The sequence below is a fragment of the Ictidomys tridecemlineatus genome, chromosome 1 (assembly GCF_052094955.1).
Source record: "Ictidomys tridecemlineatus isolate mIctTri1 chromosome 1, mIctTri1.hap1, whole genome shotgun sequence".
Taxonomy (NCBI): domain Eukaryota; kingdom Metazoa; phylum Chordata; class Mammalia; order Rodentia; family Sciuridae; genus Ictidomys; species Ictidomys tridecemlineatus.
In genome coordinates this window covers 93,151,301-93,175,763 of record NC_135477.1, presented here as the reverse complement: position 1 = coordinate 93,175,763, position 24,463 = coordinate 93,151,301, and the positions used below count along the sequence as shown (strand labels likewise).

Sequence of the window (24,463 nt, the reverse complement as noted above, 5' to 3'; positions counted from 1 at the left end):
CCTAGATTTTCCATAAAATAATTTGTGAAAAGACAAAAATTTGAAAACCTCTACATCTCTTTGGATCACTTTGCTTATTAGCTTTAAAAGACCTCCTCAATCAAACCAAAATTAAGATAGGAGACTAGAGATTTCAGTCATGAGAAGAAAAGAGACACACACACACACACAGAGAGAGAGAGAGACAGACAGAGAGAGAGAGAGAGAGAGAGAGAGAGAGAGAGAGTGTGTGTTTTTTTGAAGAATAATAAAATTGCAGAGAATGAAGGGAAGCTTAATGAAGTTGCTTTTTTGCCAAAACACAGATGGAGGGCGTTTTTATTTCTCTGGGGAAAACCTAATCCTGAAAGAGATGAATTTAAATCCTAGTCTAGTAATATGAATGGTACCACAGAGTCCTCCCCCAGATGGCCCTGGGAAGGATGCTCAGAGGACCATGCTCAGTAAAGCACTCTGACTGGCAGGTTTCCCTGCAGCCAGGAACTGACCTTGGCTCTGAACTGGGTTTCTAATTATTTCTCTATTTTTCTTTGCTTTCTTCCTTTCCCTTGTCATCCCTCACACTCTACATACCAAGCCTCTTTTTTTTTTAATTTGAAACTTCACCTTCATAGATAAGCAAATAAACAGTGGTATAAATGTCAGGTTCTGCTTATTGCTTATTGTTTTTAACAGATGAATTAAAGCAGGATAAATTGTTTAAAAAAAACCAAAAGAGTAAGAATTTATTAAATGAATTAAAACATATATTTAAAATTTTCCATGATCAAGAATTCCAGAGTTTTCCAAATATTTAATTTGAATTTCACAGCCCAATAGTTTCTAACTTACTTTCTAATTTGACCTCTTAAAAGAAACCAGTAAACGTCTTCAAAGGTGGAAAACTTCCAACCTCCTATTTTCAAAGGTGGAATTTTCCAACCACCCAATAGTATGTGTAAAACATTCTTTAACCCACCCACATTGCCCATCTCCCTTTTCTTCTTCTTAACTTTTACTATTTATTGAATTTCCTCTAGTAAAATATATGATCGCTGTGGAAAGGATTTGGTTTCTTTTGTTAACTACTGGATTCTCAGTGCCACAGGAACTACATCAGGCACTAACTGATGATATTTAATAAGCAGCTTGATATTTAGAAATAACAAACCATAAAGGACATTACTTACACCTACTCTAATCAAAGATATTGCTTGCTGCTAGCAAATTGCAGGTGAGAAAAAACAGCATAGGTTAAGCCTTTCTGCAAAATAGGTGGTGACATGTATCAACAGACTTAAAATCTTCCTCTCCTTGGACCTTGTAATTCTACTTCTAAGATTTTATCTAAAAAATAATCCGAGGCATGAAGAACAACAAATTATGGTATAGCCAGATAAAAGGAATACTATGTAGCCATTAAATATTTTGTATTTAAAGAATGTTTAAGGAAATAAGAAAGAGTAAAAGTAGTATTAAATTAAGATATGAAATGATACAGATTTTACACATACTCTCAGATCTCTCTCTCTCTCTCTCGCTCTCGCTCTCGCTCTCGCTCTCGCTCTCGCTCTCTTTCTCTCCGTGTGTGTGTGTGTGTGTGTGTGTGTGTGTGTGTGTGTAAGACTAAAGGGAAATACATTAAAATCTTAGAAAGCTTTATCCTAATGAGACTGTAAGAAAATATTTTATTCAATGCATTTTTGCAAATTTTCTAAGTTCTTTCAGAGTGAGCATAAATTATTTTATATCAGTAAAAAGTGGTCATTATAAAATGTTCTAAAGTGTTTTCAAAAAACACTCAGATTTTCTAGCTAAATTTTTGCATCCCTCCTCAACAAATAACATTTTAAGTCAGCAAAATCACTCAAGTGCCATGTATTTTCAACTGACATTCCCTCCTGATCTGAACAATATCAGTCTCATTTTCACAGGGAAATGAAATTCAAATTCTATGCTACTTAAGTGATTCTTGGTGTTTAAGTTGCCCAGACCTCTGGTAAAAAATTTAATTGTCTTTGGTGAGAATTACATTTGGCTTGTAGTAATGATTTAAAACGTGTGTTCCTGTTGTTACTTGGCAGAGCTGTGGCTTAATGGTGCAGGACCAAATTTTAGCTGTATGGTTTTTATAAGAATGTCTGACACCCACAGGCATGTCACAGTATTACCTCATATCTGAGTGCTCCATTGTGCACATTTATTTTGGCTAGGATGCTTTGATTTTGCTCCATATTATTGCCAAACTGACTTAGCAAAGGAAACGCTAGTTTTCTGAACAACTTTCTTTGTTTCCTCCTTAATTCTTTTATAGCCTTATTTAACGTTACTTACAGGGAGGAAGATTATAAAAATAAATAAATAAATACGACTTCAGGTTCCAAAACCTATTTCCTTTCTTTCAGTTCAATGTTAGGAAGAAATCCCTCCTCAGGAAATCAATTCTGAGTGGAATATAACAGGTCCTCCTTTTCATATACAGTGCCTCTTTCTTACATATGGATATACATTTTTGGCAGAGAGAAACTTACCACCTCCCACCTGGATTTTTTTTCTCTCCTCATATAGAATTATGAGCAAACAACTTGAGCAATCTGTTCTTAACTGACCCACTTCTGGCCTGGTTGGGCGCAAAAGGAATTATTCCAAAAAGCCAGCATGGGTTGGGGAAATTCATTTTAACACCTTCGATATAAACAAATGCCAGTCATGCCTCAGCATATCAGTGCCTCAGGTACTCACGTTTCCCACTCCAAACCCTTACCTCTTGTTACCTCCCCATGGATAAGAATTAGACCACAAGAATTAGATTGCCAGGAAAAGAACCCTAAAATTACATTGTACTTTCATTCTCTTCTGCTGGCAGAGAAAATCATGACATAAAATTCAAAGGGTCAACATGGAGGAAAGCCAGCTCACATGTAAACTTTTCTTGCATTTTATTATAAGATAATTATTTCATATCTATTATGAAATAATATTATTATTAAATTACTTTATTTTTAAGTTCTAATTAAATAATAAGCTCTCCATGAATGTAAAAAAGAAAAATGTCAAAAAAAGAGAAAACCATTTCAATTAAGTTGAATTCAGTCATTTTTCAGTTATTGTTTTCTCTTTCTCCCCCAAGTTGGATTCAAGTAAATCAGCTGCCAAAATAATAAAATGATTCAAAAAACCCTGGGCACAGTCCAACAGTTAGTAAGTATGGTTCTTGGTTCTCTCACAAGAAAACTGTCTCCACCAACCAGAGTGTGCATTGAAAACCAATTCTAACACTGAAAGGAAAAAAAACCCAAAAACTCACAGCAAGACTGAAGTTATTTATCACTCTACCAAAATATAAATACTGATTATTTCATTCCAAATAACCTTCCTTGTAAAAAAAAATTTACTCCTCTCTCACATTAACATAAAGGGAAAGATTCATCCTGAAGGAAGGTCTTTGGCAGCAGGCACAGCTTCCCAGGCAACATCCCTCACCCTGAGAGTGACTTCCCACCTTTGTGAATGCACTGGTTTTCTCATAGTAGGTGGAGAGCTACTTCTCCTTTCCAGTCTCCGTAATTTTCCCAATTGATTCAGTCATCATACTGGGGGCAGGAAGTGAGGGGTAGTTTTCCTGGGAGAAGTCTCTGCTTTTAAAAGCTATGGATAATCTTCTAAATTTAGACAGGGTCACATCAGTTCAAGGTGAGTCTCTGGTTGATGACATAGTGTGGAGAAGGGTCAGAGAAGTTCAAGGTGAGTCTCTGGTTGATTATATAGTGTGGAGAAGGTCCTAAAGGTCATTCAGAGATACCAGGTGATCTCTCTCTTAAAGACACACTCCATGGACATGATCAATGGCTGTAAAATTTCAGCAGATAACTAGCATTACATTATGAGCGAAACAAACTGATAAGATGGGATATAACTAATTCACCTTTTTTTTATGTAGTGATGGGGAACTGACTTTCTGCTACGGTTGGTCTAGCATGTGTTCAGAATATACACAAGATTTAGAATTAAACCAGGAACTCCCCCACCTACTTTCCTTTAAAAAAAGAGTTTCCTCAGGTTCAGTTTTGATAATTGTTTGAAAGAAAACAAGGTCATCTAGTATTAATTACGGCTGAAACAGCACACCTCAGCTAGTCTTTAGGTGATAGATATAGAGGTATGTAATCTGAAAAGAAAGGTTCTTGCCGCATGGAATGGCTCACTTTTGCAATACTCCAAAGCAATGTTTTTTTACACACCAAGAGTTTTAAATAATTGTTTTTAAAAGGAAAACCTTGAGGGCACAAGGTCCAAGAATTTCTAGAACATTAGAGAATCTTGCTTTTAAATCCCCTTTTATCAACATCTTAAGACTAAGAAGTTCTAAAAGCAACTGTTTTTATCAAAACTTAAGCAATAATGAATGCTTCTTCAAAATACTCAACCCATTTCATATTTTTTTTTCATTGAGTTAATTTAACTTAGCCAAATAACTGCAAAGAAAATCAATGATCACTGCTTTTCCTAAAGAATCACATACTCTGTTTAGAATCTCTTGGTGTCGTTTCTCTGCTAGTTCCTAAAAGGCACAATATAAATAAAAAGAAAACAGAATTGTTGTAGACATCTAAAGTTAAATTTCATCTCCTTGGGAGTCATAAGTTTGTGATTTACATCTCCCTCTCAGGAACACATGTGAGCATGAACACACACATGCACACATCTCATATATACACCGCCAGTATTCTTGGCATTAGGGAAAGACTTGGCTAAGCCACGTATTCACACAGACTTGTGTAGCAGATAGATTCCTGGCAAAATATAGTAGAGAAAAACCAAAATGGTCAGGAGAGTAGACGGGAATCAACCCCAAAACTGAGCTGCCCATTATATAAACTGGAGAGCTGATTCAACAATCCTAAATACTAGCCAGACACTGATTACAGTTCAAATTTGTGCTTCCTCATGTATACATGAAACTTCAAGTCTTGAATCTGTAACTACCAAGGACCTACCATATCTATATTTTTTCAACTTCAATGCAGTCATCTTGTACTGTTTCAAATTTACTATAATTTAGGTTATCTTGAATGGATAATTAAAGACTATGTTTTGGAAAAATTATGATTTTGCTAAACATGAACAATCACAGATATCCTGTTGATAAAAACTGCTATTGACACTTGTCCCAGGAGTCCCTTTTATGACACAATACATGTCATGATTTTTAGGAGAATTTACTAACTTCAAACTATAATTTGGAATTTTTTTTTCTGTGAACAATCCACTTACTTCTCTTTGCCTACCCTCTCAACCCAGCTAATTCAATTTATAATAAGATTTCATGGAAAACCACAAACATCTTCTAGATTCACCTGCCAAGGAAACTAGCCAAGGAAAACCTTCTGCAGGGTTCTATTACCTGAATAAAGTGAAGGTTCAGGAAACACAAGCCCTGCTCTTTGCCTTATTTGCTAGAATTGTGCTAAACATGTGACTACACATATTAGCTTCACATGGGAATTGAAAAAAAAAAACTCCCCTTATTCCACATTTCACTTTTATGTTTACAATATCATGAACTCAATACTAGAAATTTCAAACTATTTAAATTGAGAGGAACTTAGTCTGCAGAAAATACTATTCCTTCACAGATCTGGGTGGAGCTCCAGGAATGTCAAGTTTTGCAACACAAAATATAGTAATACCACTAGAGGGCGATATATCTCCACCGTTACAAAAGTATGGCACCAAATCCTCTAGCAAAATGGAACTTAGAAATCCCCAAACAACCATCATTATTAAGTCCATGTGGCAAAAAAGATCAAAGGATTATCTGTGGTGTGTCCTCCCATTTTTATGAGTGAAAGCATTTGCTGGAAGAAAAAACCTCATCTAAATGGGGTTTTCCAATATGACAACATTCTATTTCATTACTGGCCACTATAATTATAATCTGAAACTCTAACTAAAGCACTCATCTATGTCAGTTCATTCTTTTCCCTTTTATGTTTAATATAATTTGTATGTTTAATATAATTTGATGGTTTATATCAATGTTGTGGTTTCACCAGGAGCCAAGTCAAGGCCAGAACATCCACCTAAAATCCTTAGAACAAGGCAGATCATAAACATCTATGTACACAGTCAAAAGGTTTCCTAGATAAAATTTTAGGGGAAAACTTATCTAGATTAGCTCTGAAAACATGATACCTGTACTAAAAGCTGACTTCTATGTGTGTGATCTCTCTCTCTTTTTTTTTTTTTAACCTGGGACCCATAGTGGTATTGCTATATTCTCAGAACTACAGCTTAAATCCAAATACACCTAATGTCAAGAGTGAGCAGATAACCATCATAGAATAAAAGCTAATTCCAAGTGGAAAACGTTTTCCCAAGAGGAGAGGTCTCCATTTGAAACACACATTAAGAAATCAGCTTTTCACTAAATAACAAACTTAGAATTAACTACTCTGAGTTATCCCTAGCCATTCAGATCATAGTTCAAAAGGTCATCTGAAAAAAGGTGATGAGGACTACTTATTACAGACATTAAAACATTTGGTAACTTTAAAATGACGTTTTTGTTTTTTTTTCTTGGTGACTCTGGTGTACAATGGGCATTTGTTTGCAGTCCCTGGTGTGTTTTTAACTTTGCTTTATTTAACTTGTTCAGGGCAAATGACTTCCCTACAAGGTAGATGCCTTCCTCTGATCCCTGCGCTCTGATCTGGGTCCTTATTTATTTATGTTTTAAGTGAGATTATGGTTTTGCTGTTGTCTTTTAGTTGAACGGGGTAATTCTCTGACCCACAGCTGAAAATAAAAGAGCAGCTTTGTTTTAAAGGAGAAAGGGACATTTGTTTTGATATCACCCACCCTATGCCTGCATCCTGGAGTTGGATCCTACCAACATGAATATGCTGAAAGGAAGAAAAACTAACTCAGGGTCTCCTGATAGTTGTTAAAGTGGCAATATGCCCATTATTTTCCTAGCTGGCAAATCCTCTGTGCAGGAGAGACAAATTGGCTGCTCCTGAGTACAACACTAATCTTGTGTAATAGCGTGAGCTCACTGCCTTACAAAGCAGTAATTATCAACAGCATTTTCAGAGGGATGTGAGTTACTCCCACTGTGAGACCACTGTGAAACAGGGGGCCCCAGGCAGAGCCCCACAGAGCAACTTGCATTTAATCCATGCAATGAATGGTGCCAGTGGGTCCTTTCACCCAGCTGTTTGCACGGGTCTTCAGTCATGAAATGCTAGGGATCCAAATGTGAGGAGAGAGGAGAAAGTGCCCAAACTCATTCAACTATTTCTTGGGGCGGGGGGTGCTTTTCCCATGGTTATGCATTTCCTTAGACTAAGTAGCAATTAAATTTAAACATCTGCGTGTGATTCTAAAGTTTCATAAAACCCTGTTGGTAAAACATCTCTGAGAGGGAACTGCAGCGTTGATAAGTTTCCTTCTTTTTTTTTTTCTTTTTTTTAGAATAATCTTGTCAAGTGTGAAATGATTTTCCAGTGTAGGTAATTATTGTTTTTCCAGCTGTTCAACCTATCACTAGCTATCTGAACTTGGTGGAGAGGGGTTTTGTGTTCTAGAACTACCCTATGACTCCGTAATTCTCATGCAGATTCAGAAGAACCAGTTCTTGATTTCAAATCAAATTAAACTGCAGCACAAGTAAGATTTTTTTCATTATGAACTCAGTGGTCTTGGGTTGGAAGGAATCTGGGAAGTCTTCCACTCATTAGAAATATGTTAAAGAATGAGGAAAGAGCATATGTTTTTCTTGGCTGTTAGGTTAATACAATGAAGCCTGTGACGTTTAACATAATTAAATTAACATTGATAATGCAGTGTGACTTGTTCACAAAGAAGTGGCATTTGGCTTGGAACTAAAACCACACCACAGCTGACACATCTGCAAATATTTTATGGGAAGTCTCCTGAGAGTTTCAGGTAGAAAATGGAAAACTTAAGGGTTTGGGCTGGGGGTAGAATTTTTAAAATATATTTTTATTTTTCAAATGATCCACAATAATTATATGTGTTCATAGAGTATGGTGTAGCATTTCAATACATGTATGCAGCATGTGATAGTCACATCAGAGATTAATTAGTATATCCATCGCTTCAAACATTTATCTTTTCTCTGTATTGGAAACATTTACTCTCAACAAGTCATTTTAAATATTTTTTAAAAAGACAAAAAAAAAACCCTGAAGTTTTTAATGAGAGTCTTTTGTTTTACATTATTTTCTGCCAAACTATGTGCAGTCCTTTCAAACAAGCAGAAACCTGCAAACAAGCTTAGAAAGCACCGGAATGAGTTAATACTCCCAATTCTCTTTTCAGTGTCCAAGACATCTGGGAGAGGAAGGAGGATAGGAACTTTTGTGTTTATAGAAGGGTAATAATGATACATTCCTGCAGAAGAGGAATAATGGTTTATGGCCTATGATTTTTTACTTCTTTGCTCTGTCCCTTGTAAGAGTCTCTTTCTGGCTATGGGCTATTCTTTATTGTTTCTATTTTTTTTTTTCAAAGCTGTGATGTCTCACAATAGTTTGCTTAATAGAATGATGTGTTGTCTCATGAAAGAGGAAAAGAAGTCTCTGGATTTAAAGTCAGATCCAGACCTATCTGGCAATTCCTGTGCCTCCACTCTAATCACCTAGGAGAGGAGGGCAAGTCATATCACACTCCAGCAATACAAGCTTGCCAGGATGCACTACGCCAATCAAAATGAAAAAAAGAAAGTTCAGTTATCTTCCAGAAATATTTTTAAGTAGAATTTTTAAGTACAAAAGAAAAAAATTGTACAATAAGTTTTTCTATTCATCAGTCTTTTGTGGCCATCCATCATAACCACCGTGGTGCACCTCGAATTGGCTACAGCTAGAAAACAAGACATTTATGGATCTGTGAGTCCATGAATTGTTCTAGAAATTCCTGACTAGATTCAGACAAATACAGAAGGGAGGAAGCCTCTGTTCTCTTCCAACAGAAGACTGGAGAGTGATATGAGAAGGACAGAACACTTCCTCTCAGAAAGTGAAGCCAATAGCTTAAGAGGGGTCGACATCGAGCACTAACAAAATAGAAATGACTGGAGTAAAAAATGCAAAGATGTAGAAAATGTGTGTGTGTGTGTGTGTGTGTGTGTGTGTGTGTGTGTGTGTGTGTGCATGCTTAATATTAAAGAATAAAACTAGGGCATCTTTACAGAAAAAAAAAAATCAAACCTTCCAAAAGTCCCTCCATATTATAAAGGAACTAGATTTTATTCACTCTTTAATCTCTGGACATTGCCATGTAAGGAGTCAGTTTTCTTTGAAGTAAACATGTCTAATCCACTGAAGTGGCCAATCACAGGAGTCCAGGTGAACTTTGATGGTGTTGGGGTGGGAAGGAGGAGAGAAGAGAGCACAGACTTTTCTCCATGGCCTCCTGTAGAATACTCCTATGATAACTTTATTCTTGGGGGTCAAAGAAAGGAAGTGATAAGATGGCAAGAGCCTTAAATCTCTGAAATCACTAGGTGAGCTGTCACACACCTAAAATCCCAGAGGCTGGGGAGGCTGGACAGGAGAAGAGCAAATTTGAGGCCAGCCTCAGCAACTTAGTGAGGCCCTAAGCAATTTAGTGTTACTCTTTGTCAACATAAAAAATAAAGAGCCAGTGGCAAAGCATCCCTGGGTTTAATCCCTAATACAAAAAAAAAAAAAAATAGCTGAGAGCCACCATATGATTTTAACCCACTAGTTGAGGAGGAGCATTACACAGAGTTGTGTGGTTAAGGCACCTAAGAATTCCCATTACCTCCTAAATTGTGTTGTCCCATGGACACGATATGGTTTTCAGTTGAAAAAAAATTCTGACAATTATTTTGCCAGGAAGTACATAGACAGAGAAATATAAATGATTCCAAAATGTTTCTTGATGGCTGGCTTCCTCTGTGCCAGCATGATAAGCTTCAGACAGCGGATCAATAAATGAAGTTCTCGCTTACATATAGCAATCAAATCATCCTTGGCCAAGCAATTCAAAAAATCAAATGGGCTGATGATATTTAGGAGTGTTATTTCCTTTTACTTATTTCACTACATTTGGATATAAATGATAAAGATTTTTTTTAAAAATCATGTTTTTTCTTCAGAAAAGACATTAAATATGTGTCTAATTCAGGGGGAAAACATTTTCCCTCAAATTTTTAAGTAATTGTTGTTTTCTTACAGATTCATAGAAAATTTGCCCTGATATCACTCAGACATATAGGAATGGCAGAAGCCAAAGTACACTTTCCATCTTTGACCTTTGAAGTTCATTACAAAGGCATTCCTAGGGGACAGCCACGGACACAACTGTTATCATTTCCAATAGAAACATTTGTTTCCTTTGGGATTAATACCTGTTGCAAGATATTATGTTCACCTATAAACTTCTGTTATTGAGGAACATATATTTTTTTCTTTTTGTCATTTTTGAGAATCTATTAGGTTTTACTCACTTGTGCAACTGTAAGTAGAGTTTGTAATTTAGATAAACAAGAATTGTCACAGAGAGATTCATCTGCAAGACTTAATGTGATCATTTCAGGATTCAAAAGATACAGTGAGCAATGAATGTCTTTTGATTATCATGTGTCCACTCAGAAATATTTATAAAGTATCTATTCTATGCAAATTATCTACTATTTTCTGGAAAAAATAGAGATGGAAGTTAATCCCTGCTTCAGAAGGGTCAGTGTCAGGGAGTTAATCCCATGAGCTCTGTGCTACAATGGGAATAGAATGAAAGGGCCATGGAGCACATAGGAGGAGCTCTGGTCATGCCCAGGTAGGAAGGCCTCTGGGAGGAAGGAGACTCTTGGCTGCACAGGGCTTCTGTATGTTCTGAAATGAAATCAGAACAGGGGGTAAGAACAAGCTCAGCACCAGGGTAGTATGTGTAAAGCCCCACAAGAGAGGTCATGACTTACTCCAGAAACTGATGGTTTTGAGATGCTATAGCTTAGAAGCTGGCAAATAGAGTTGCTGGGTTCTGTCTGTCATGCTAATAATTAGAATTTTATACCAAAAGCAAAGGGAAGACAAAGAAGAATTATAAGGCGGGAGCAAGAAGAGTTCACAGCCAGGGGAGAGTTCTTCACAGGCACCTAAAGGCAGAGCTGAGAGAAACACTTCAGATGAGTCATTCAGTTAAGAACTGGTCAAAGAAACAACTTCAAAGTCAGCTAATAGTATAGATGCTAGATAAAGTTCTCCATCTTTAAGATGTGTTTAACTAGGACAGTTCAACTTAGCGTCTTTGAAAATAATGTGGGTACCAATGAAAGAAATGCATAATGGAAGTTTTTTTGTAAAGGTTTCTAATAAAGCACTGGGTTTGTTTCACTATTAGGGATCAACAGTCAAGTTAAAGAATAACTGCTTATGGGAAAGCCAAGTGACAAAGTGAAAACTGAAATGTGTTAAAGAGAAAGTAACTTAAACAAAAATCACAAGGTTCAAGCCTTTTGTGAAATTTATTGGGCAAATACCTCAAGTAAATAATGAAGGTGGTTCCTAAAATATAACAAAAACAAAAATTTGGCATTTTATCAATAATATCAACATCATATTATAGAAGCCAATAACATGGAATGAATCAATCAGAATCTGAAGAATAAAGAAAATTTAGATGATTTGGCCAAACGATATCACTAATTTAATATAAACATATGAATTGAATTAGTCTAGCTATCAAGCATAATCATGTTAAATATGACATAATTATACCACAAGCTTATTGGAAGTAGAATATAATCATTTTAATAAAAGAAATCATTGAAACCAACATCTAATATAAACTTGTTTTCCCTGAATCATATAATGGAACACCAAAAGATAGCAAAAGGTAAATACCAAAGTCTCTTTTTGTCTTAGCACTGTTTTAACTCCCTACAAGGATAAGGTCTAATAAATCTTTCAAACAAAAAAAAAATAGAGAGAGAGAGGGTACAGAAGAGGAGAAGAATCTTTCTAAAACATAAACAAAGCCCATAGATGTTGCATTCAGTCTAGTTAACACCATTTCAAAGTGTAAGCAGATACTGCTCACCCCAGAGAAGACCTGATGAGCTATTAGGGATATTTTCAAAAGCAAGAAACTTGGAGTAAACAGCGAAACAAAGGAGAACTATTTTACTCAAAGGCCAGCACACATATGGAACCTGTTAAGGGGATGGTGATTGTGGAAAGAAATACAAACGGGTTTAAGAGACACCTAGGCTGTCCCAGAAAGGAAGGGGGACAGAGGAAAGGGTGGATTCAAAAAGCAGGAAAGTGGGCCCAAGATCAGTCAAATGGGAGGGAGAGAGGCTGCTAGGCAGATGGTCTTTTCTGTTCCCAAATGTTCAAAGTTAAGGGACACTCCTTAGCACACTTTTATTTTATACAGAGTGAATTAAGAAGAAACCAAAGGTCTGAGTTTTTTTTTCTGGAAGTACTTGTGTCATTTCTTGAATAAACTTTGCTTGTTTATGATGTTTGCTGCCTTCTTCAAATTAAGGCTTTTCTTAGCATGCACTTAATCCTTGGTTCTCAGTTAAAGGGATGAATTAATTAAGAGCAAGGTTCTACATTATATTATATGGTTATCTATGAGAGCATCATCTATGCTATCTTCCTTTGAAAATTCCCAAGGAAGACCAATATTTCTCTTTCTACAAGGTGCGATGCTTACTAATTTACCAAATTCAGAGCCAATCTAGGCATGGACATGGTAATTTATTTTTTCACAGTATTTGTGTGCATTGAAACCTAATGGGCGCAGGTGAAAAAAAAATAGTTGAGTAACCTTGCAGTGGCATGTGGAATAATAACATATTGAGTCACGCTCACTAGTACGGACCTGGCAGGAAAGATAACATCCCTTAGTTATTCTACAGACCCACATAGCTATAGATAGTAGCCAATATTCCATCTCATTAAGTTCACTGTGCTATGGGATGAGGCCTTATCCTAGACACCATCTGAAATAAAAAGCAGGGAAGAGAACCACTTCTTTGAAGAGATGAACTGCTAATGGGGAGACCAGAGTAAACATCTAGGAATACAATCTATGCTAAGAATGAAAACATACAATCATTCTAAATAACTAATGTAGATATTAAGCAACCAGGACTTGGCTCAGTCAGGTCAGTGTGTAGTAAAGGATGGACTTTTCAAACACTCTAAATGACCAAATGCAGTTATTCTAGGCTCAAGCTACAACATACAGGAACCCAGCCAGATCTGCAAGACACAAGTAAGTACCAAGCAGGACTGGCCACTTGAGCCTTGGACATTCCAGTTTCTGTAATAGAAATGGAAATTCACAAGGAACTGCACTTTCCACTGGGCTATCTATCCACCAAGTCCAGTTTATTCTACAAATATTCAATGAAGGAAAACTTGCTCAATGACAGTGCTAAATAATATATATTAACAAAATTCCAAAAATAATTTTAATTATCTTTAAGGTATAAAAAAAAGTGCTTCCCATTGTATGTTCACTTATAAAATTAAATTATAAAATTTAAATGATCTGTCTTCAATAAAAAATTAATATATATCAGGACTCATGTAATACCAACCACTATTAATCTAAGTGACCATTATTACAGCCCTTAAGTACAGAAAATTAAAACATAGAGATGCAACCAATACAGGTACACCTTCTAGCTAGGACAATTAGAGGGAAATGGAGACATGGATCCTGCAATGTTGGCTCCCATAACTTTCAGGGAACACTTTTATAGACAAGCCAGTTTCCCTATTTTTTTTAAACCAAAAAACTACTTATAAACTTGAGGGAGAAGTAGTATTGATTTAACATTCAGAGTGATGGCAGAGAGAGCAAGCCAGGCTTTATGTTAGGTGACTCAAAACTACCAGCGAGAGGAGACTACAGCTTTGGAGACAGGCCTGAGTGCACACACCAGTCTCACCACTTACTAGCCTTGTGACTCAGGGCATATAGCTCAACCTGACTGAAGTTTCCTTCCTTTACCTGCAAAACAGGTGACAGAATTGAGCTCAGTGCACATCTAGATACAAACAGGACCTAAGAGTACAGAGAAGCTCCTTGAACAGAGCAAAACTTCCAAACACAGATGTTACTCTGGCATTTGTAGTAGAAGTGCCAAACTCACGAAATCCAGAAGAGTGGAAAGTATGAATAAAATAAATAAAATTTAAGTACCTAAGCAATTCATACACAATGAGAACTTAGTTATTTTAAATTTTTACTATTTTATCAAATATAGAATTCGATTTACATTTACATCTAAGCTAGTAGATCCCATTATCTGAATTTTAAGTCAACATGGTACATGTTGAAAATAGAGCTACTGGAAGTTTTGCTAAACTAAATCTTGTCTGAGGCCTAGATGCTACTTTTTAATTATTCTCCCCGGTGACTCTAGTGAACAGCGAGCACTGAGTACCACCAGGTACCAATCACACCCAAACTGTTTCTAGAGAATTAGGCCCATATTGACCAGGAGTGATTCAACACAGCTTCATGTCTCTCATTTAAAAACCTACTGCAGTTTACTCAAAGTTGTGGCCAGCATTTCCAAGCCACTTTTTTCTTTAAGCAGTAGGAAAAAAATCAATATAAAATTAGCAGTGTTTGAATGGAAGGGGATTCACAATATCATAAATCAACAATTTTCTTAAAGGAATCTATTTACTTGGATAAAAATGAGCCATGTTTTAGAGCAAATTTCCTTTGCAATTATGTAAGAGTAAACAGCATTTTAATAGGTCTTTATTCTTTTCCTTTTTACTCTGAAGCTAAAAAAGATAGCCATCTGAAACACAAACTCATGGTGGTTATCTAGTTTTTCCTTCAATGAAAATTTGTTATAATCCTCTTTGAAAGAGAGCCATAGTCATCAGAGACAATGCTAATGGATGTTAGATCAATTAGTTTGAAACATTTTTATAACTCTCCCCTGTCTCTGAGTGACCTTGAGTCAGTCACTGAACTTGTCTCCAATCTAATGCATCCTCTGTCACATGCAACCAGCACACAGCACCAAACTTCTAGAATTGTGTTCTCATTAGCATCTTACCAGTGCGCTGCCATCAGTCCAACGGAAGTCATGTTCAAACATCTTATCGTTGAGGCCTATCCACTGATAATCATGGCCCACACCTAAGGCATGGGAAACAACACATTCTCACTACCTTTCCCATAAATGGATAAAAATATAGCAAAGAAAATTATTTTCATACTGAATCATGCATCTTCTTGCTGTAATTTTATTTAGTTGTGCACAGAAAAAAACCCAAAAAGCTAATTTGAAAACACTGTGAGACATTAAAATATCAGACACAGACAATAACTTCCCTAGCCATTTACTATAATTAAATACTTTTTCCATTCTTACTCATGATTGAAATTTTCCACTTATTTTTGTTAATTTAGGTAATTGGCAAAAATTCAGTGGCCCAATAAAACATAGCAGATATTATTCATTCTACCCTCACTTTGGAAGCCACATGTTTCTTCTCAAAGCATTTTTAACAGTTAAGATATTTCTCAAAAATTATCCTCAAAATATTTTCTTTTACCATGAGATGAGTCACTAATTCATTGAAGTTAAATAGACCTCTATCCAGACTACAAATTAATAATCAAACTTCAAAAAGATTGCAGACATCATGGGAACATGTTCAATAGGGCACTGAACAGTGCTTCATGAGAAAAAAATAGTTCTATATATTTGCTACATAAAATCTAGTTGCCCTCTTCTGCTATAGTTTAAGAAGCTATTAAACAGCTCTGGTATTAGATTTCATGAGCTTTCAATCTCCACCTATTCATGTTCTTAATATGTAGCTCACTTTCTATGGTCTAAAATAATTAGAAACTTGGATGAGAACCAAATGCACAAAGGGTAGGATTAGGCTGTTATTCATAATTCAATCTTAACTAATAAGACAAAAACAATCGAAAGCAACTTTAACTTTAGGCAATACATACAAATATTCAAAATAGAGACTATAAAAATAACTAAGGTGAGAAGTATACTGAATTGCAAGAAACAGCCGTTTCTATAAATCAAAAAATTATTGTAGAATAATTGCTTGTGATTCTACCTACAGCCTGTTTCACCCATTAACTTCTGGCAGGCTGAGTAATGGCTTCCTCATAGGATAGCTGAATATTTCCCAAACTGGAAGAGTCATATAAGTGAGATTAGGCAGTTCACAGCAGAGGAATTTAATAAACTGAATCGAGACTGAAGAAGGTACATCTTTTCAGCTAGATATGAAGAAAACTAAGAAAATGGTGAGAAGAGTAAAATTTCAGAAAACTCATGTTTCTCTGGTACATACGATTCACAAACATTTGTTCCTCATGAGACAGGATGCTGGTGAGATGGGCGCCCTGCAGACGGCACTCCCTTTCAGCCGCATCCCACGTGCGTCGGTGGGCGAAGTACTTGTAGCACTGCCCTTGGAATTTATGCCAGCCGTAGTCACATGTCTCAGTGTCTGAAGAGAAACAAGGCAGGAGTTTATTAAACTCACCTACGTCATGCAAACTTGGCTGCCCAGTAAGAGTGTTGATAGGATACCCAAGCCAATATCTATGCAATGTCCCTGAAGTAACTGATTCATAGAAGTTGGTCACGATGACAAAGAAATCATTATAAAGTAAGCCCAACTGATCCTAGCAAAGTGGGTGGTTTTACATCTTTGGACTAAAAAGGCAGTATCTAACTGCAACTCCCTTGATTAGAGCCAGTTTCAACAGAGGAGAAAACTGGAAGAGCAGCCAGCCAAAACCTCCTAGGCTGCAAGTGTCTGCTGACTTACTCGGGAAGCAGTGGAGACAATTCCTTACCCACAGGACTTTCCTAAGAGAATCATTCAAGTGATAAGCATTTTGGGTAACAAGATTATGCACACTCTATTTGGATAACAACTTCCAAGGCTCTGGGAATAGTCTTTCCCACTACCCAAAGAGGTATCTTGGGGGCCAAAGGGCTCTTGTCATATGGAATTTGCAAAAAGAAAAATCAATCTTGTTTAGGCAGCTTTGGGGATAAAGCCTGAATGTGTGCGCTCTTCCACCAAAGAGCAGGAAACCAGGGAACTCCCAGAGCAAATGCATCAGACTTTTATTAGAAATGAAATACCTGAGTTCTTTAACTTAGTACTTAGTACTCCCTTCCCACCATGTCATATATGTATGCACACATGTGTGTTCTCTCTTTTTCAAATAAATAGCCTGCTGCAACTGATAATATGGTGTGATGAAAATATTTTTCAAACACATCTGAAGTTTACACCATGAGGAAGCTTCAGCTTTCCTCTCTATTTTGCCAATTTTGATGTATATTCTCAAAAGAGTAGGTTTGCTGGTAGAACTATGCACTCATGCTAGTAGAACTGTGCACATACTCTTCATACTAAATAAATATCAACAGAAACGATTTTGACTTTTACAAAATATATCTCACAAATATACTGAAGCAGTTACATGTAAAAGCTAACAAAATCTCCTGGGTTATTTTATAAGCATACCTTCTTCCCTAATTCCAATAATCCATGAAGGAAACAGAAGCCTACTAGATTAAATGAATGATGTTTCATATGGTGGAATTGGGCCATATAAAAACTCAAGCCATCTTCCAATTCTCACTCAATTTACTCCTCTTCCCATGGTCATGGGGAAGTATCCTTTCTAAGAGTTTTAATTTTTTTCCTGGCTTCATTGATTCAGACCATGTTCATGCAACAGATGCGGCTTATCTTGGAGGGCAGTCTTCATGTTAGTTTAGTCTATCAGGCCCGTTGTTTAGTTACAACTTGCTGACTAATTGTTTTGAATAATGTGTACTGGAAGTTTTGAGTTTATTAAAGTGTTGTTTTGAGATCACCAAATCTCACAGGAAAGACCTAAGGTCACAGTCAGATGGTTTGGTGTAAAAGCAGTACTCAGCACCACACAATAAAGCAGATTTTGGTCACTTGGATTGTAGTTTTATTTTGGGGAAATTCATTTGGAAGAATTCAGATGTGAGGTGGGGAGGGGAGGAAGCAGATCTTCACACAGGGGCAGGGTTCTTTTATAGAGGAGGAGTGTTGAAAAACATTTTAGGATATTCTCACTACCAAAGTCATTACTGTGATATTGTAATAGCTTAGCTTTCCTGAACCTGGGAAGTTTTCACTTATTTTAAGACACACAGTTTAAAATTCTAGAGGGTCATCACTTCTCGAACAATACATGAGAAAAAAGAAATCTCTGCACTCTTTCTTCTCTGTTCACCTGAGTGATTTCAGTTTTCTTTTTTTTCTTTTTGTCTTTTACTATTAAAATAGATTGTCATTAAGCATTTTTTCTCTTTTACAAAAAAAAAAAAAAAATGACCCTAAAATTTAGATGCATGACCACGTCATTGTTACACAATGCTGCTATGGTTTGTTTCTCTAGGTTCGTGTGCTGAAAGTTTAGTCTCCAGTGAGGCAGCATGAAGAGGTGGTAGAACATGTAGGAGATGAGGCCTGGAGGAAGGTAATTAGGTCCTGGGGGCTGTACCCTCCTGGTGGATTCACACTATCTCATAGAATGAGTTGAGTCCAGTAGGAGCAGATTAGTTTTCACTAGAGTATGTTGTTATGAAAGGAATAAGCCTTGCCCCTCCAACATCTCTTTCTTCCTGTCTCACCATGTTATCTCTTCCTTCTACCTGAGGCCAGTTGCCTTTCTGCTTCTCCATCATGTTGTGATGTAGCAAGAAGCTCTCACTAGAAACTAAACAGATGGGGGTCACTCTATCTTGGACATTCAGCTCCCCAAACTGGGAACTAAATACACAGGTGTTTCTTCCTTTTTTTCCCACATTTTTACTGGTGCATTATAGTTGTACATAATAATGGGATTTGTTGTAACATCTTTTCTTTATAAAGTACCCAGTATTATCTGCTATAGCACCATAAAAACTAAGACAAATGGCCTTCCCAAGGTATATTCTTATGAGAAAACAATTCTAAAAAATACGGAGATGAGTTTCTGTCAAAATCAAGGTGAAAGAATTTATCTCTACTGTCTAAACCATAGCTTTCTAATGAATGTGTGTGTATGTGTGTGTGTGTATATACACACACAAACAATATAACTTAACAGAATGGCTTTTTATATTTTTTAAAAGCCTAGTACCCACACAGACCAACTTAATTTTTATCATTCATGAATTCAACAAATATGTAATGAAAGACTGTATATCAAGAGGCATCTTTCAGAATTGTATTCTGACAGAAAATATCAGGATTAGTCTACCTGTTTTTCCACCTTTACCTGAATAATGTGAATCACATTTCATTTACTAAAAGGCAACATTTTGTAATGATATCGTTTTTTTAAAAAATCATTTGGCTTCAAGAAAAGACATGCTTTAAAACCACTCTCACATATAGGTTACAATTCCAGATTTACAGTTGTGAAACTCCTGTTCCTGACCACAGAAGCTGAAAGTATCACTCTCAATCTTCTCCCCTAAAAATATTTTTTATGCTGTACAGGTAATGTTTTCAACACCTCTGATAAAGGGCTGTTAAGGAGTTAGGAACACTCTGACCCTCCTTCCTGGTAAACTGCATCATGGCTGGACTGGGGCAATCTATGCATGCAGAGCTGTTTCTCTAACAGTCCCAGAGCACTTCTCAATTTTCTGTCTGTTATGATTCCACCAAAATATGTCCCCTACTTCAGAGTTACTGAGACTTAAGTTACTAACACAGAGAAAAGGTCAGCTGAAGAAATAATGACACAGTCATCGTGGAACTTTGGATGGAAAACTGTTTAGACAACAATGCTGCTGTTAATGAAGAAAACATTTGTTCTTAGGCAACCTGAAAAGAAGAGCAACAAGTCCTTCAGTGTCCTGGCAATAAATCACAGGAGCACAGCTGCACTGGGTAAGCAGACGGGGGTAGATGTTTCTCAGCAAGTAGAGTGAATAAAAGTTAAACTTGATTGAAGATAAAATAGAATATGCCTGAGAGTTAGGTGGTCCCAGAAATGAAGAAACAACTTAAAACTTTTTTTTTTCAATTTCTTTATAAAAAAAAAGTGGGGGAGGAAACTGGTCCCCAAATCCCTTCTAAGAATCTATTGCCACTCAATCCATCAGCTACACAAATAAGATATTTATCTCTTAGAACTGCTTTAGAAGTATTGAGAAAAACTCAGGCTTTAAAGTTAACCTGGGTTTGTTTTTCCTATTCTATAAATGAGCTATGTATGTAATCTTGGGTACAACTCTTCTCTCTGATCTTCAGTTTCTAACACACTTAATGCATAGAAATGTTGGGTCAGTCAAATGAAATAATGTACCTGGAAGCAATTAGTAAACTATAAAATTATAAAACAAGTAGTAGCTTTTTTCTTTCTCTGCTGAAAGTTAGTCACCAAAGTCAGGGACCTTCTTTTTAAAAATCCTGCTATTGTTTTTTAGAGCTCCATCTCCAGTGGCCAGGCCAGTGTATGGAAAAGAGTAGATACTTAATAAACACTTTTTGAACAAATCCATTTGTAAATTTCTCCTGTACTTGAAATTAGGGGAAGCCAGGATCATTTTAACACATTTGACCACTCCAAGGGTCTCACCCTTTTGTGCTTTTTTTTTTTTTACTTTAAGAGAATCTAGCTTAGTCTAATTTCATGTTTAAAATTATGAAACATACTCACCATATGCAATAAGAAAAGAAACCCCCCACTAAACTTAGCCATTGCCCAGCCCCTTGTAACAGTAATTCAGTACGTGCAGCATTTTAGCTTTGCTTTAATTATAGTGACGTCTGAATTAACTCTGCAAAGCAGAATGTGTGGCCAGACCAATGTGTCTAAGTGTCTAATACTTTTTCATTTTGTCTGTTGGAATGGAAGTTTGGCACTGCACACTTTTATCAAAGCCAAACCACTGTATGACTTTAAGAAGAGGAAACCGACATTCCAAAGCTGAGTGTGCTGAGCGTGCAATCTGTTTCTGATTGATGGGCTAAGAAATGTTACCATCAACCACCTAAAATATACTCTTAGGTTGGCCTTAAAATGGAAATTACAGGGATCATGAGATTTTAGGCCTTTATTTCATTCAGAAAAAAAAAAAGCAGATGCTTCTTTAGTAGGAAAATTTCCTGGTGAGCAGACTCGCATCTTTTACATAGAATGTGCCAAGTTAAGGCCAATGCATTCTAACAACTTTATCAATTCGTTCTCCAGATATGATTGACCATGAAAAATAAGTTCATGAGTCTCAAGTGCTTAGGAGAAAAATTAAGGCAACACTGAATCCAGCACTCCTTGGTACACAAGCCACATTAAGGTCAATGTCTAGTTTGTCCCTAGGAAGAATATACATAATGATACTCCTTTTGTGACTAGATGTCCTTGAATTCAGCTTGGTGAGTCTGTCTGCAACTCCATTCTATCAACAAATCAATCATAATGAAGTCAGCACTATGGCTGAGCTATTCACACTTGAGGAAACCTAACACACTTGGGTAACCTGTGAATTTGCTCCATGGAAAAAAACATACAGTCAAGCCAAAATTTTGAAAATCATCAATTAACATTCATCTTACAAATGCTGTTATAGCTCTTACCTTGTTCACAAAGTGCACCAACGTAGCTTGGAAGACAGAGGCATCTAAATGTATTGAAACCGTCAACACATGTGGCTCCATTCCGACAGGGATTAGAGTGACATTCATCAAAATCTGAAATAAAATTTGAAAGCCCACAAAAATACTTTCAAAAAGGGTGAAATAAATCTGTTTAGTGTGAGATTGCCAGATAGATAAAGGATAGCCAATTACATTTGAATTTCAAGTTACATAAAAACATAATATTTTAGCAAAAGTATGTCCCACACAGATTTAAGGGGCAAACTTGACTAAAAAACAAAAAACAAAACAAAATACCTTTTTAATCTAAAATTCAAACTTAACTGAACAACTTTATATTTTCTGAATTGGTTATCCTAAGAAAATTTCAAAGATAGGGTTATTGTCTTCATTGCTATTAGGTGAATCCCTTAAACCCTAAAATTGATTTTAAAAGCCCCCCTAAACTTCCCACCTCCAATCCTAGCTTATGCTCTGATTACTTCACATGTGAAATATGCAAGATACCTAGCTGCCTCTGGACCCTTTCCTCCTATTTAGATGCTTCATTCTACAGACTCTCATCCTTTTTGTACATAGTCACGATAATTTTATTCTTTTGTTCTCACACTTTCCATGGATCCTAGTCACCCAAGGCAGCAATTCTCAAAGTATGGTCCCTGAATCAGCAGCATCAGCATTGCCTGAGAGTATTAGAAAGGCATGTTCAGGTCCTACTTCAGACCTCCTGAACCAGATGCTGTGAGATAGGAAAAGCAATTTGTGTTTTACAAAGCCCTCTGGGTGATTTGATGCCTGACAGTGTTTCAAAGCCACTCAACTAGAATATGAATCAAGACTATTTGGTCTTTGAATTCAGGACATTCTCAGAGATCAGGATCTTCTAGACCCCTCCTGCTTGTTATTCTCTCACAACATACCCGCCCCCTCCCCCACCCTTAATTGGCATACCTGAATACTTGAAGCCACTCAAATGGCTCCTTGTGGTCTGTATGGTCCATCTCTCCCTGAACCATCTATCAAATCCTCCCCACCTTCAAATATCTCTGGCAAATGCAACCTTACTACATAGAACTCTGTGATTACCCCAATGAAAGTAATGACTGTATTCCCATAGCATTTTGCAATCACATTAAAAATTTAATTAAGAATTAAGGAAGTTATCCCAAAACCTAAATTATAAGTAGAGCTTTCTAAAAACATTTTTTATTAAATTAGTTATGTATTTAAATGCAAAACTAAAGGTTAGATGAAAATTTCAATATATATGCATCTTTACATTTATAAAGTCCATTTTAAAAAATCACAAAAAAGAATAACCGACCTCAGTAGGAGTTACTTAGTCTTAATTGTAGCAACAGAATTCAGTCAACCCCTGTCCCCATTCCCATATCCCAATTAATTACTCTGAGATTTTAATTTCATTTCATATAGAGTTCATCTACACATGGGTCTCCCTAAAATCTCTGATGGATCCAACAATACAAATTCTCCCACTATATAGCTTCTGGAAGAGAACTACAGTGCCTGGGCCAAGAAGAGGCCTTACCAAGTTCACACTGGTCTCCACTGTATCCTGGCACACAGGTGCATACATAAGCAGTTTCGGTAGGATAGCAGGTGCCTCCATTAAGGCATGGGTTAGTTTTGCACCGGTCAGTTCCTGCCATGTTCAGGAAAATAAGAAAAAAAAAAAACAATTAGGCTCATATCTAAGGTTTCAACATATTATAGCATAAAATGCCACTTATTGCTACCATAATATAAGCTTTACCATAGCAGTTTAAAAACACTACATAGAAAAATTAACATTAACTTTACTCTGGAGTGTTTCTTGGCATTATAACAAAATGTGGCAAATTGTATCTATTCATTTATAGGATTCAATTATTATTTTTCAACAGAGTTTTTATACTTTATCTGGCAACTAATAAGGTCTACTGCAGATTTAGTTGGCATGATAATGGTAATTGATTTTAGTCAAAAATGATTACACATATGTGCACAGTGGATGGAACATGTATTCTTTTGAACGGGGTTAGTTCATGTGAAATGGCTGGATACATGGAACATGCATTCTTTTTAGCAGACTGCTTGTTACCATCATTTGAATTATTATTGCCTTTTACCACTTAATGCTCAGAAACTGTTTTTCTTCGAAAGTGTGCACTGAAGTCTCTTCTGCTACATTAATATGCTTTTTCCAAAAACACGTTCCAAATGTACTCCTTTAAACTATACTTGAAGAAAAGCAACACATGGATTAAACTCTACTGTACAAAAACAAACCCCAATACAAAAACCTCACCTAAAATAAAACCCACAATTTGTATTACAATTTTCTTGTTAAAATATATTTAAAACCAACCCTCCTAGGAGATCAATGGAAAGGCCAAGGACATAAATTTATGAGGACAAATAATCTAAAATATATTTTCTAAATGCAAAACTTTTACACCATTTGATTCTTATATTTTTGTGGCAATATTGCTTGGAGAAGCCTATTTTCAATTAAGGTTTACATTGATTTTTTTAAAATAGTCTTTCAGAACTGCTTAATTCTCTAAATGTTCAAAAATCCAAATGAGAATTGAAAGTTTCAGACAATAATTGGAATAAAATAGTGTGTATATGGAATATTACTATATTTTAGAGAATCAAAAGTCCTGAGACCCTAAAATAATTACACATGAAAAGAGGTCCAACTTCTGATGAAACATTGGCTGTAAAAGAGTTATTCCCACACAAGAAAGTCAAACTCAAACTTTCTGAGTGTCAAGTAGACTCAAAAAAACCAGAATGACTTGATGGATATACAT

General features: G+C 36.2%; 1 protein-coding gene across 3 annotated transcripts in view; it reads right to left on the bottom strand.

The window, feature by feature from the left end:
• The window catches only part of Vcan (versican), a 103,180-nt gene that overhangs the window by 7,952 nt on the left and 70,765 nt on the right, over positions 1–24,463 (bottom strand). For all 3 annotated transcript variants that reach the window (XM_040271749.2, XM_005315662.5, XM_040271750.2), the window contains 4 exons: positions 23,194–23,307; positions 21,624–21,737; positions 16,344–16,502; positions 15,074–15,156 (listed from right to left, as the gene is read on the bottom strand). In XM_040271749.2, coding sequence (XP_040127683.2) covers positions 15,074–15,156; positions 16,344–16,502; positions 21,624–21,737; positions 23,194–23,307 — 470 coding nt within the window. The remainder of the gene's footprint in view (positions 1–15,073; positions 15,157–16,343; positions 16,503–21,623; positions 21,738–23,193; positions 23,308–24,463) is intronic.